The sequence below is a fragment of the Synchytrium microbalum genome (assembly GCF_006535985.1).
Source record: "Synchytrium microbalum strain JEL517 chromosome Unknown SmJEL517_scf0055, whole genome shotgun sequence".
NCBI classification, from domain to species: Eukaryota; Fungi; Chytridiomycota; class Chytridiomycetes; order Synchytriales; family Synchytriaceae; genus Synchytrium; species Synchytrium microbalum.
Window position 1 is genome coordinate 121,896 of NW_022158404.1, and position 12,142 is coordinate 134,037.

Here is a 12,142-nt window from a genome sequence, read left to right on the forward strand (position 1 = left end):
AATGACTCGAGAATCCAGTAGGTCCCGATGCCTTAGAATGAATATAGAATAAGCAAATTTAAAGGTACTTACTCTGGAGCGTAGACTGGGTGAAGCTGTACTTGAATTCTAAACTTGAAATCTCGAAACGCGAATATTTCCAACTCTATAGAGGCAGAAAGTAAGCATCAAGCCAATGAGTAGTAAAAATTGGATAACAGAACTTGTTCTTTAAAGGAGGTGAGCTTACCAAGTAAGAACTATGGCCAGATATTTTCATGGTGAACGACAGCTGCTGATTGCTAAACGCAGTGACCTCGGTATTGGTAGCCAAGTTTCAATAGCAAGTAAGCGTTGAAGTTTCACCGGCTGGGACGCTTCCTTCCCAGTCAATTCAATGTTCAAAGCTTTGTCAAAGCTTCGCAGATTGCGTTGTTGTGTTTTCAAGTGTTCGACATGGCATTGGACAGCGTTTTAAAGACCGTACAGCAAAATTCAAATTGAAGCTCTTTGAACGCGTTCTAAAGTCAGATCTACGCGCATCTACCTCAATTACCTCAAACTACCACCAGATCTGAAGCATGCACGTCTTCGTTCCCAAGCTCCTTCTTCCTCACTTGCAACAGACAACTGGGGGCGCAAGTAATCTCACTCGCATTCGTGACCGCTTAATGTTCAGACTAGCTTGCCCACTCCCCATTTCTCAACCTGCAGCTTAACTCGGCCCCGAGCTTTAACCTTTCCGAATTAAGGCCCTGATCAGCAATCATCTTATTCAAATATATAGCACATTAGGTCAAACTTTTGTTAGTATTTCGGCACCGTCTCTAGTAATGAGCAATGTATGCTCAAACTGTGCTGAGCGTCCACCTGCAAAACAAGCAGGTTAATACCGTGATATGTTCGAAAGCCAACTCAAAGAACTATACCATCAATTGTTACAGCCGTCCACCCATCTCTCCACTTCTCCATTCTGAATCCGCCTTGATTCAGCATAGGTTCTAGGAAAACAACGTGAAAACCCTCATCAGAAGATCGATCGCTAGGATTTACGAGCATAGTCAAACACAACGGTTACCTATTGTGAATGTCATCCCTTCTTCCATAATCCCAGGTTCGTCATTATCAAAATGATAGATTAATGGAGGTTCGTGAAAGTGACGTCCTAAGTTCCGAACTTGCGTGAGCAAAAAAAAACTCTTTGACGAAATCAGCAGATGGAAGATGTTCATACCGATCCCATGACCACAAAACTCCTGATTTATACTATATGAATGCGCTTTCGCAAATTCACTAAGGTTGAGGAAATGGTCAGGAAACTGCAACCTGCACATAAAATGTTTCTCAGACCACTGTACCTAATCGTGGCTCCTATCTTCGTGAAAGCAACTCCAGGTCTACATTCAGCTATTGCCAGTTCCAGAGCTCTGCGAGTAGCTTCTACGAGCTTACGACCAGGTTCGTCCACGTTTCCAACCAAGAATGTGGCGGATGTGTCGCCATGAAAGCTACCTAAATACACCTGAAAGAGTGACGTGTGAGCACGGCAAATCAATCGGAAGGTTTGTGGCCAGAAGACTAACAGTGACGTCTAGGTTTATGATATCGCCATCGAGAAGCGGACGCCTTGGAAGGAAAGAGTCAGGACATAAAGCAAGAGGTCGTCTGAGAATACTTTTCTTACGCGTCTGGAATCCTGAAGTGCAAAAAAGACCAGTCAGAAGAATCTCAATAGAGTTGAAACCTGCGACCTTACCCATGAGCAACCACATTGTTAATCGAGCAACATATCGATTTAGGAAAGTTCATGTAGTTTAGCGGTGACGGATATGCACCAGCTTCTACAATCTTGTCGTGAACTAGGTACAAATATGTGGTAGCTCATCTCGCAATTCGCTGATCCAAACACATAATTGTACCTTGAGCATCGATGTACTCGGTAGTAACTCCAGCCTTAACCAAACTCCCACCAAACTCCAATATCCTAGCGGCCAGCGCGCACGATCTCCTCATAGCATCCAGCTCCTTCCCTCTCTTGATACTAGGCGACGAAACCAATGTTGGACTTCCGGTAAGAGCATACTCTGGTAGACCCGTGGTAGAAGGGATATGTACGCGTTTTTTTGTGAATTGTGAAGGGTATGAGGAAGCAGACGATGGGAGGATGAGGTCGTATACACCAAATTTGGAAGGAGCAGATGTGATGTTTGCCTTTCGGGGATGAAGGAGAGAGCGAGAGGAGTGGAGATCACGTTTGGATCGAAGGAGTGATAGGACTGCTTGGACGGGAATGTGGCGCGGTCTTGGAGGAGACATTGTGGAGTCAGCTAGCTGCAGCAAAAAAGGTTTGTCAAAGATGCTGATTTTTCGAATCACCCGGTATCCTTCTTATTATTTACGCGTTGCAATCTATAATTCAATGTATCTCGCGCGTCATAGAGCCATAAAGCCTACGAGATAGTTGTTCTTTGCTTCAAAGTCGGCCTGGACTTCGCAAACTTGTATAAAACATTACTTTTGAAGTGGTAGCTGTATTTTGATCAATTCGTATACTCCATGCGAGTGTTGTCAATATGGGAATTCAAGGTATGTCATCTTCTATGAGTCCTAATTCAACTAGAGCTTCCAAGCTGACCACATTTATTATCATTTGATGTAGGATTAACCAAGGTGATTGCCGACCATGCACCCGAAGCTATGACCGAGCATGATATCAAAAACTACTTTGGCCGTAAAGTAGCCATCGATGCTTCCATGTCCATCTACCAATTCTTGATTGCTGTACGATCTGATGGTCAGCAACTCACTAATGAAGCTGGAGAGACCACAAGGTCAGAGGTGTTATACATTGATATATATTTCAAGATCTGATTTATTCTCATGTAGTCATTTGATGGGAATATTCTACCGCACACTTCGAATGATTGAACATGGAATCAAGCCATGCTATGTATTCGATGGCAAACCTCCTGTCGCTAAATCCGCTGAATTGAAGAAGAGAGGAGAGAAACGCGCGGAAGCTCTCGAGGAAATGAAGAAGGCTGAAGAGACTGGTACGTTTGGAGCGGTTGAATCTACCAGCGAAAAAACCAGCTAGTAGCGTTTCCTAATGAGCTCAAAGTCAAACTTTTTCGCTTTTGACCAATAGGTGATACTGAGACATTCGACAAGTTCTCCAGGAGGACTGTCAAAGTCACCAAGGAGCACAATGAGGAGTGCAAACGTCTATTGAAGTTGATGGGTGTTCCATATGTGGATGTATGGTTGTAACAGATCATCATCAGCATTCTTGGTTGATCTTGTGGACTGACACGTCATTCTTTTGAACCTATAGGCTCCTTGTGAAGCTGAAGCCCAATGTGCTGCATTAGCAAAGGCTGGCAAGGTATAGTACTACATTCTCGCACTTGTTTTGTTCGCATTCATTGACCAACCTTGTTCTACGCCAACCCATCTCAATAGGTGTACGCAGCTGCATCAGAAGACATGGACACCCTAACGTTCGGTGCACCAGTCCTCTTACGACACTTGACATTCAGCGAAGCTCGCAAAATGAACATTTCTGAAATCCACTTGGACAAGGCCCTTGAAGGAATGAAGATGTCCATGGAGCAATTCACTGACTTGTGTATTCTTCTGGGATGTGATTACTGTGATAGCATCAAAGGTGTTGGACCACATCGTGCTATGGAATTGATGCAAAAGTACAAGAATCTAGACGACGCAATCAAACATTTGGATAAAAAGTTTACGGTGCCTGAAGATTGGCCGTATGAGCAAGCTCGATCATTGTTTGTGGAGCCTGAAGTACAGGATCCTAATGAAATTGATGTATGTGTTGCGGTTGCCATACGTAATTTTGGTCTCCTAGTGACTTTTTGGCTTTTTAAATAGTTGAAATGGGAAGATCCTGACGTTGATGGTATCATTGCATTCATGGTTGAGGAAAAGAACTTCAAGTAAGCAGAGTAGTCCAAAACGCAAAGCAACAAAACGCCAACGTACATTATCAAAACCCAATCGGAATCTTTGATCTATACTAACTCTGGAAAATCGTCATAGCGAGGATCGTATTCGAAACGCAGTTGCCAAACTCGTCAAAAACCGTGGCACAGCTACTCAAGGACGTCTGGATGGATTCTTTAAACCACTTCCCAAAGATCCAAATGCAGCTACTCCTGCCAAACGAAAGAATGATGCTTCATCGTCTGGCAAGAACAGTAAAGCCAAGACAGATGCTAAAGGAAAAGATGCAAAGGCTAAAGGAAAAGGTGGTGCTGGCAAGCCTAGGAAATAGTGGTGTACGATGTGTTGAGGTGGCGTTTGTAAAGATTGGTGGTTAGAAATCGCTTGCTGTACAAATATAAAATTCCTTCATGTACTTATGTGAGAACTATTCGAGGTGACCTACGAGTTTGTTTGCTCGGTTGTTTTCGATGCAATGATCGAATTCAAAGCAGAAACCACGCGAAACCCGACGTTAATGCTGAAACATGTCCAGGAGCTTGCGAATTCATCCTTGTCCGTTCCCTTCGTTGACTTGAGCAATTTGGAACGTTCACTTTCCCAGACACCATCAGCATTTTCGAGAGGACTTGTATAGTAAGGTAAACAGAACGAGTTCAGGTCAAGGTACGAACGACAAGAGCTGGCAAGTACTTTGACATCACCGTTTCTCTGTATATAGTGCTAACACACCGTAAAACGAGAATAGGTGGGGTTCTGTTAAGAGTTGGTCTGCCACTTGTTATATAGTCACCTCTGACGAATTATCAGTGACTCGTAGTAGATAAAAAGGTTCTTGGTGCTCAGAAGGTCTCCTCTCTAGTGGATGGTTGAGAGAACACCAGCATCATCATTACCCAAAATTATTCATTTAAACAACCAAACACACAACAAACAGGACAATCACAGTAATCATAGAGCCAGTCATTCGATCTCAGTAAATTTGCAGTTTTGGGTGTTGCTAAATGACAAATCTGGGAATGAAGGACGACCAGAATTATTATGGATTTAGCAACAACATCAATTTGCCAAATTCTCCAAACCCACCGTCCGCATATAGTCAGCATGGCATGTACAGTAATCAGCAGCCACAGCAGCAGGCCGCTGCTGCCGCAGCTCAATCACGGTTTACGGCCTCGTTTGTAGCATCTTCACAACAACCACATACAACACCTAGTAAAGCATATTTAGGTGTATCGTCGCTGCCGCCAACGGGCATGTCTGGTGGAATGTTGGTTGCTAACTCGTCGCACATGCAACAGCAACAGCAGAATAGTAATTCTAATAGTAACGGTATAAATGGAGGGCCGTATCAGCAGAAACAGATGGAAGGTGCTCAAGTATCTAGAAATAGCTCGGGCCCACATCAGAGAGCACGGACAGCTGCCGCAGCTGCTAGAATATCGGGCACTGGTCCAGTCCCGTCCCATCTACGCGAAGGTGGAACGCCCGAGCCAAGTAATAACGCATCGAATTCCAACGCCAGTCTAACCAACGGTACTAATAAAGACGGAAGCAGCAACTCCCTCGCTGTTGAAAAAGCATCGCAATGGACAATCCTAGATATGGGTGGAATGGCAATCAAATCCCTCTCGAAACACCTCTTTTCGTATACATTCTTGACCGTCTTGTATCTAAACCATAACGCCCTCCTCGAAATCCCGCCCGAGATATGTCGTCTGGTGCATCTCGTCACGCTAGACGTGTCTGGAAACAAGCTGAGCGGTGTACCGAGTGAGCTGGGACTGTGTACCTACCTCAAGGAACTGCTATTGTTTGATAACGAGATACATACGCTGCCTCCTGAGCTGGGATTCTTGTATCAATTGGAGACGCTGGGGCTGGAAGGGAATCCGATGGGGGATCCGATTGTTAGTATTATGCATAAGGATGGGACTGTTGGTGTTATTCAGTATTTGAGGGATAGCTGTCCAGGTATGAGCCTTGTCTGTGTGTCGAAGCTACGTAAATCTAGAGTTCCTAAAAATTTGCCTTGATAGTTCCACCAGCACCACCAGAACGTGAGTGGATTTACTTGGAAGAGGATACCCCTGCTGGAGTTGCTCAAGCTGGTAAGACATGCCTTCGTTTTCCTTGGAAGCATAATTTTTTACCTTACATGTCTCCCTAGATACGTTTACGCTGTTGTGTTATAACACACTCTGCGATAAATACGCAACTTCTGCTTCTTACGGATATACACCTTCATGGGCATTGAACTGGGAATACAGAAAAGAGATTCTGTTGCAAGAGATCTTGACATATAACGCTGATGTCGTCTGTCTTCAGGTATGCTTGTGTTTCGTAGGATTTTCTTCACGTTGGTTTTTGGTGCTGACCACGAGTCTCTCTTAAATGCACAGGAAGTTGAGATGTCTCAGTATGAAGAGTACTTTAGAGATCAACTACAACAACATGGTGACTACGAAAGTGTGTTTTGGCCAAAGTCTAGAGCACGAACCATGTCAGAGTATGAAAGAAGAGGGGTTGATGGTTGTGCGACCTTTTATAAGGCTTCCAAGTATGCACAATTTTCTGTATTGTTTTGCGAATATCAGATATCAAAATTAATGACTCTTTCAACGCTTCTAGATTCAGTCTGGTAGAAAAGCACCTCATTGAATTCCAACAGATTGCCATGCAACGGCCTGAATTCAGAAAGACAGACGACATTCTGAATCGAGTCATGATCAAGGACAACATAGCCGTAATTACACTACTAGAACTTAAAGAAACGGGCTCCCGAGTCCTCGTAACCAATGCCCATTTACATTGGGATCCAACATACAAGGATGTGAAACTAGTACAAACCGCCATGCTAATGGACGAACTCCAACGAGTAGTAAACATCTATGCCTCGCTCCCATCACGGCATCCAACACACCAGTATATAGCAAACAGTCCTGCCCGAATGCCGATAATCGTTGCCGGAGACTTCAACTCGCTACCCAACTCGGGCGTCTATGAATTCCTGTCATCAGCACATGTGTCGCAGGGCCATGTAGATTTTGGAACGTACGTGTATGGCCCGTATACATCGGAAGGCCTGACGCATCGCATGTCGCTCAAATCAGCATACTCGCATGTTGGAGAACTAGATTTTACAAACTACACGCCGACGTTTAAGGGTGTTATTGATTATATATGGTATTCGACAAACTCGCTAGTAGTAACTGGACTATTGAGTAATGTGGATCGTGACTATGTTGCACGGAATGTTGGGTTTCCGAATTGGCATCATCCAAGTGATCATGTGCCGCTGGTTGTTGCGGTGGGCATTCAGAATAGTAGTGCGGGTGGTGCGGCTGGTGGTGGTGGTAATGGGGCGGCTGTTGCACCTGTAGTCCGAGCTGTGAGATTCCCAACCAAATAAATCGTTTAAAAACTAGATTGGTGGTAGTGAGTGCGTCAGTGTGTCCAAGATCAACGAGCAGACGTCGTAAGTTTTTCTGGATGTCGTATTGTAATGAATGGCCCAACAGTGAAGAAATGGCGCTCTAGATGACCGCGACGACGCGTAATCAAGCCCCTCTCGCCGTTCCTTCCCACCTGCTCGTGTATTTATACTCACTCGAGTCTCTCTCTCCACTTGTAATTCTTTCCTGCGCTTCTAAACATCAAATCCATATTAAATATTGCCGCATCCCAAGAAACAAGGAATGCTGAGCTGCTTCTATAACTGGACAGGCTGGGTTTCCAGCCAGCCCCATGCTTCGCCATGTGTTTCATTTGTATTTAGGTGACATACGTGTGTTTTGTACATAAGAATCAATTATAGATGGTATCAGAGCGTTACATTGCTGCTTTTGTGGTCTCTGTTGTTGGTAGCTGCGCTGAAACAACGTTCAAGACAATAGAGTTACGTGATTTTACGTATTTGGACATTCGGAACTCTTCAAATGGCTCGTAATGAAACCAAAATGTGGTCGAAAACTCTTTCTCATCCGCCTTTGACGATAATCCAGCGACAATCCAAACATACTAACTCTGGTCGCATTCTACCAAGACCTGACCATGACAGGCAAAGAAGGAGAGACGATAGAGGCATATACTACAGCCTCAAGGTATGTATACCTTCGCAATGTGTTGCTATTACCATTCTGCAAACATATTTTTGAACATTCTAAACAAACACCTCAGTCATCTTACGCATATAGTTTCACGATAATCCTCACTCATTTCCTCGTGACCTTCGTACTTGAACTCTTTGCTTCTCGTCTCAACTGCACATCCGGCACAGAACCACTTACATATCATGTGGATTTCATCTGGATTCAGAATGGGCGAGACCCACTCATTTTAAAGTCTAACATGGTCTTGCACCGTACTTTAACAATCCAATTTGCAATTTTCTTGCTTGGGAATGACAACAGACGTTTGTTGATTGATCCTCCTGATGGTTTCTTGCTCAAAGTCCAAGACGACAATGGAGATAGATATGATCTCAAAGCCACGTTTAAAGAAACTGGCCTACCAAAATGATGTGCGTTTGTACTTGTCGTATGAACCTGTACCACAGTATTGCAAGCGGGTTTGTTTTTGTCGAGCGGGATGTATTCGTGTTGGGCCAAAGTATATCTGTCCATAACAACCCCTTTGATTTTTGTAGTAGGCAAGCTGCTCTGATTAAAAGCTTGAAGAGACACGTTCCAGGTTTAGAACTAGTCGCGGCATGATACCTTATTGATTGTAAGTTTTTGATCAGATCGCAAGCATTTGCCAAGGCTTGTGTCGTCGAGGGATTGGGACAACTTTTATCTGCTCTTCCGAATTAGTTATTGGCATGCTTGTCCTTCATTGTTCGTGTTGGGGAACATTGATTTCAAAGTTGCTTGGAAGGCGCAAAGCTCGTCTGCACTTTGTGAATGTTGTTACTGAGAAGGACTGAATGAATCGTATACTTTGTTACGTCCCGGGTTCGGTGGTGGTTTCTGTTGGGTCTGCGCAGATCGTGAATGTGCCATTCGAGACTTGGACGTAAACGGCATAAGTCAATAAACGACGATGCGCTCACGGGGAGACGAATTAACTTTATGCAACTATGTCCACAAATATTATTGCTTCGGCAACACTACTACTCCCGTTAATCCAGCATCACTTCAACAGGTGCAAAAGATTATTATGCCCTTCCTTCTGAGCAATCTGTAGAGGCGTCAGTCCTTCTAGATTCTGCTTACTTTTATCCGCACCTCCATGAACCAAGACGGTGACCATGTTGACAGCATCCCGCTTCGCTGCCTCATGTAAAGGAGTATTGCCCATATTATCCGCTAGATTCACGTTAGCTCCTAGCTCCAGCAACGTTTCTACAGTCTGTATAGCTTTGGTGGTGACAGCAAGATACAGAGCGGTGTATCCATCTATATCTACATGGTCGAGACTAGCTCTAAAAAATCCCAACAAGCGGACCACATCCGCCTTGACCCGGTCACCTATTACAGGAGATACAGCGGTAATGTGCAAGCTAGAACGTCTAGATTCCACAAGTGCGTTGACATTTGCACCCGCGTCCAAAAGCATCCTAGCAATGACAATCCGACCTTGACGAGCTGAATAAATTAAGGCGGTAGCTCCAAAGAGGTCAAAGGTAAACGAAAACGGTGTGGTGGCTTCAATGTCTTCTCCATATGGTAGAAATAGCTCTACCAATCTAGGATTATCATGCATAGCAGCCATAACTATTGGAGGAAATTTGACGGGAAGCCACATTTCCCCGTATTTCTCCTGGTATTCGATGGGAAGCGAAAGTGCCATAGCATTAATCTGTACTTCAGGGCGTCTATCTTCCGGACGAGATCCAGGGGCCAATAGAGCAACTACGTCTTGGAAGCTTCCAGCGACACCTCCTTTCAAAGGCGTCATACTAGGTATTCGAAGAGGCCCATCGACAACAGCGTCGTCTAAGTCCCAGCCAATGGTTGAATCTGCCCCGACATTGAGAAGGTATTCTACACTATTTGCGACACCTACGCAAGCGGCAGCGAACAGAGCCGTACCCAAGTACTTGCTATTGTAATCTACATCCACTCCCTTTGATAACAACAGGGACATGATGTCGATAGATTCTCCGATCGATGCGTATAAAAGAGGATGAACCTTCCCCTCCTCGATAGCTGATGGACTAACCCCATTGTCGAGCAACCACCTAACTACTTCTATATGACCATTCTGGCACGCCAAGTCGATGGGCCTGACGAATTTGTTGCTGAAGAATTGATCCCTGTCGTCTAGCCCTTCCGCGTCTACATATGCTCCAGCCTTCACTAAGGTCTTTACAGCATCAAGAGAGCCAAAAGCGCAGGCATGGTGGAGTGGACTGAGATTTCGGTTGTCGACTAGATTGGGATCAGCGCCAAGTTCCAAGATACAAGTAGTGACTTTGACAGATCCGTACTGACATGCCACGAGCAAGAGACTCTTGTCTCCACAGGTTGGGTATTGTCGGTTGATATCGGTCGACGGATGTGCGTCTAGCAATTGTTTCAACTGTACAAGGTTGTCCAGTCTTGCAGCGTTCATCATATTATCCTAGTTGTTTACGATCTTTTTAGAATACGAGGAATAATAGACGTACCTTGAAAAAGCAGAGAGGCTTACCATGTGAGAGATCTCTGCCTCAGCTCTACGGCGAAGACGCTCAATTGTGAGCTCCTCGTCAAATCGGGTTGCCAGCGCTTCCAGGGAAGTGGGTTCTTCTATGTCGGCTCCATAACGGAGAAGGACGTTCAGTGTGTCCACGAAGGAAGCCGAAATACAAATCTCGAGCGGGCTGATCCTCCCAGCAGAATCACGGCCATATTTGAGGCAATTTACGTCAGCGTCAGCGTGTTTCAACAACGCTTCACAAACACCCGCACTATTGGATAAGCAGGATTCTATGAGAATGGGGTGATTGAAAAAGTTTGTTGCTTCGGTTGCTTTCAATAAAGTCGATCCCCCACCGACTTGCAATATATGACTTAAAGCACTTGGGCGATTCTTCAATACGGTCACTATCAGCATTCCTCGACCATAGATTTGAAGTGCCTGTACGAGGGCCTGCTTTAGCTCATTGTCTAGCTCTTGAACGGAATCTAGATGATCTGCCCAATGAGAGCAAGCATAGATAATATGTGTTGGACTACCTGATGGTACAATGCCTCGGAGTTGTTCGATCTGCATGGGAACACTGTCAAGCCTCAATTTGGATGGTACAGCAAGCAAGCACATCCTGGCAAGGTGGCACTCTGCTTCCTGTTTATTTATATAGAATGGCGAGGCGTCTCCGGTACAGCGGTCCTTTGAAGTGATGAAATCAGCGACCGACTTGTGCATTAGCTGTACTGATGACTTTGATATTACAAGGAGAGATTCTAGACGAGACAAATTTACTTTGACTGACGTAGAAGTGACACCTAATAAACCTGATAGTCCCTCAATCGACATTGGTGTACGAAGTGCTACCAGTGCTCCAAGTTGTTTGGTGTACAATGGGATTGATGACTCTGAACCTCCTTTGTAGCTGGTCACCAAGGCTCTAGTATATATAGCGTCCATACGATCTTCATCATTTCCGAGAGTTCGCTCTTCCAGCTCAGCAATGGTTTGGATCGGGTCGTCCGATTTATCCATTGTGTCGCACGCCAGATACAACCATACGAATAGGCCGTGTGCCATAGTAGATAGTTTATCGGCTAAAGTGTCGATGCTTGTGTCTGGCGCCAAGAAGGGGCGTAGACGGTTCACTCGGTACCGTGCGTAGAGCTTTATATCGTTCAAGTTTTCGGTGGCTTCTAGTGTCATCATGCGTGGAGTATAGTCGGATAACTGCTTTCGAAGATCCTGCAACGGTCGACTGGTCACAAATATCGAGATATTCTTGGGGAGTCTAGCAAATGTTCTGCCAAGAGTTTCTAGAAACTCACTTCGTAGTTTGCTACCTTCTACTGCACATTCGTCCAGTGCGTCTAGCAATATAACGGCCTTATCACCACGGTATTTGGATAGTGGTCTCACGATAAGCTGCTCGACTTGCAGCCCAATCGATGGCGTATTAATTAAAAAGTTAGGTTCAGCTCTGTATAAATCCTTTAATGCCTGTCTCATATCGGGATCATACGATGCCAGCTGGAATGCCCATGTAGCAACTACACGTAGCGGATCGTTACGAGCACTCTCG

The 12,142-nt window shown here is 44.9% G+C and overlaps 4 protein-coding genes across 4 annotated transcripts; 2 read left to right on the forward strand and 2 right to left on the reverse strand.

Annotated features, from left to right (window-relative positions):
* Window positions 1-894: 894 nt before the first annotated feature.
* SmJEL517_g05702 (uncharacterized protein) lies at window positions 895-2,295 on the reverse strand (the record flags this gene model as incomplete). Its single annotated transcript, XM_031171628.1, has 8 exons — window positions 895-980; window positions 1,058-1,144; window positions 1,214-1,272; window positions 1,338-1,501; window positions 1,563-1,605; window positions 1,664-1,675; window positions 1,736-1,838; window positions 1,899-2,295. 8 exons carry the CDS (start codon window positions 2,293-2,295, stop codon window positions 895-897), a joined length of 951 nt encoding a protein of 316 aa, XP_031022418.1.
* Window positions 2,296-2,552: 257 nt separating this feature from the next.
* SmJEL517_g05703 (uncharacterized protein) lies at window positions 2,553-4,276 on the forward strand (the record flags this gene model as incomplete). Its single annotated transcript, XM_031171629.1, has 8 exons — window positions 2,553-2,565; window positions 2,639-2,810; window positions 2,866-3,032; window positions 3,128-3,237; window positions 3,314-3,364; window positions 3,442-3,810; window positions 3,874-3,938; window positions 4,042-4,276. 8 exons carry the CDS (start codon window positions 2,553-2,555, stop codon window positions 4,274-4,276), a joined length of 1,182 nt encoding a protein of 393 aa, XP_031022406.1.
* A 673-nt stretch (window positions 4,277-4,949) lies between these two features.
* Window positions 4,950-7,357, forward strand: SmJEL517_g05704 (uncharacterized protein; the record flags this gene model as incomplete). Its single annotated transcript, XM_031171630.1, has 5 exons — window positions 4,950-5,919; window positions 5,985-6,056; window positions 6,116-6,273; window positions 6,348-6,505; window positions 6,577-7,357. The coding sequence occupies 5 exons, from the start codon at window positions 4,950-4,952 to the stop codon at window positions 7,355-7,357; spliced, it is 2,139 nt and encodes a 712-aa protein (XP_031022405.1).
* Window positions 7,358-9,078: 1,721 nt separating this feature from the next.
* On the reverse strand, window positions 9,079-12,110 carry SmJEL517_g05705 (uncharacterized protein; the record flags this gene model as incomplete). Its single annotated transcript, XM_031171631.1, has 2 exons — window positions 10,582-12,110; window positions 9,079-10,512 (listed from the first exon to the last, which is right to left on the reverse strand). Exons 1-2 carry the CDS (start codon window positions 12,067-12,069, stop codon window positions 9,079-9,081), a joined length of 2,922 nt encoding a protein of 973 aa, XP_031022404.1. The 5' UTR covers window positions 12,070-12,110.
* Between the last annotated feature and the right edge of the window lie 32 nt (window positions 12,111-12,142).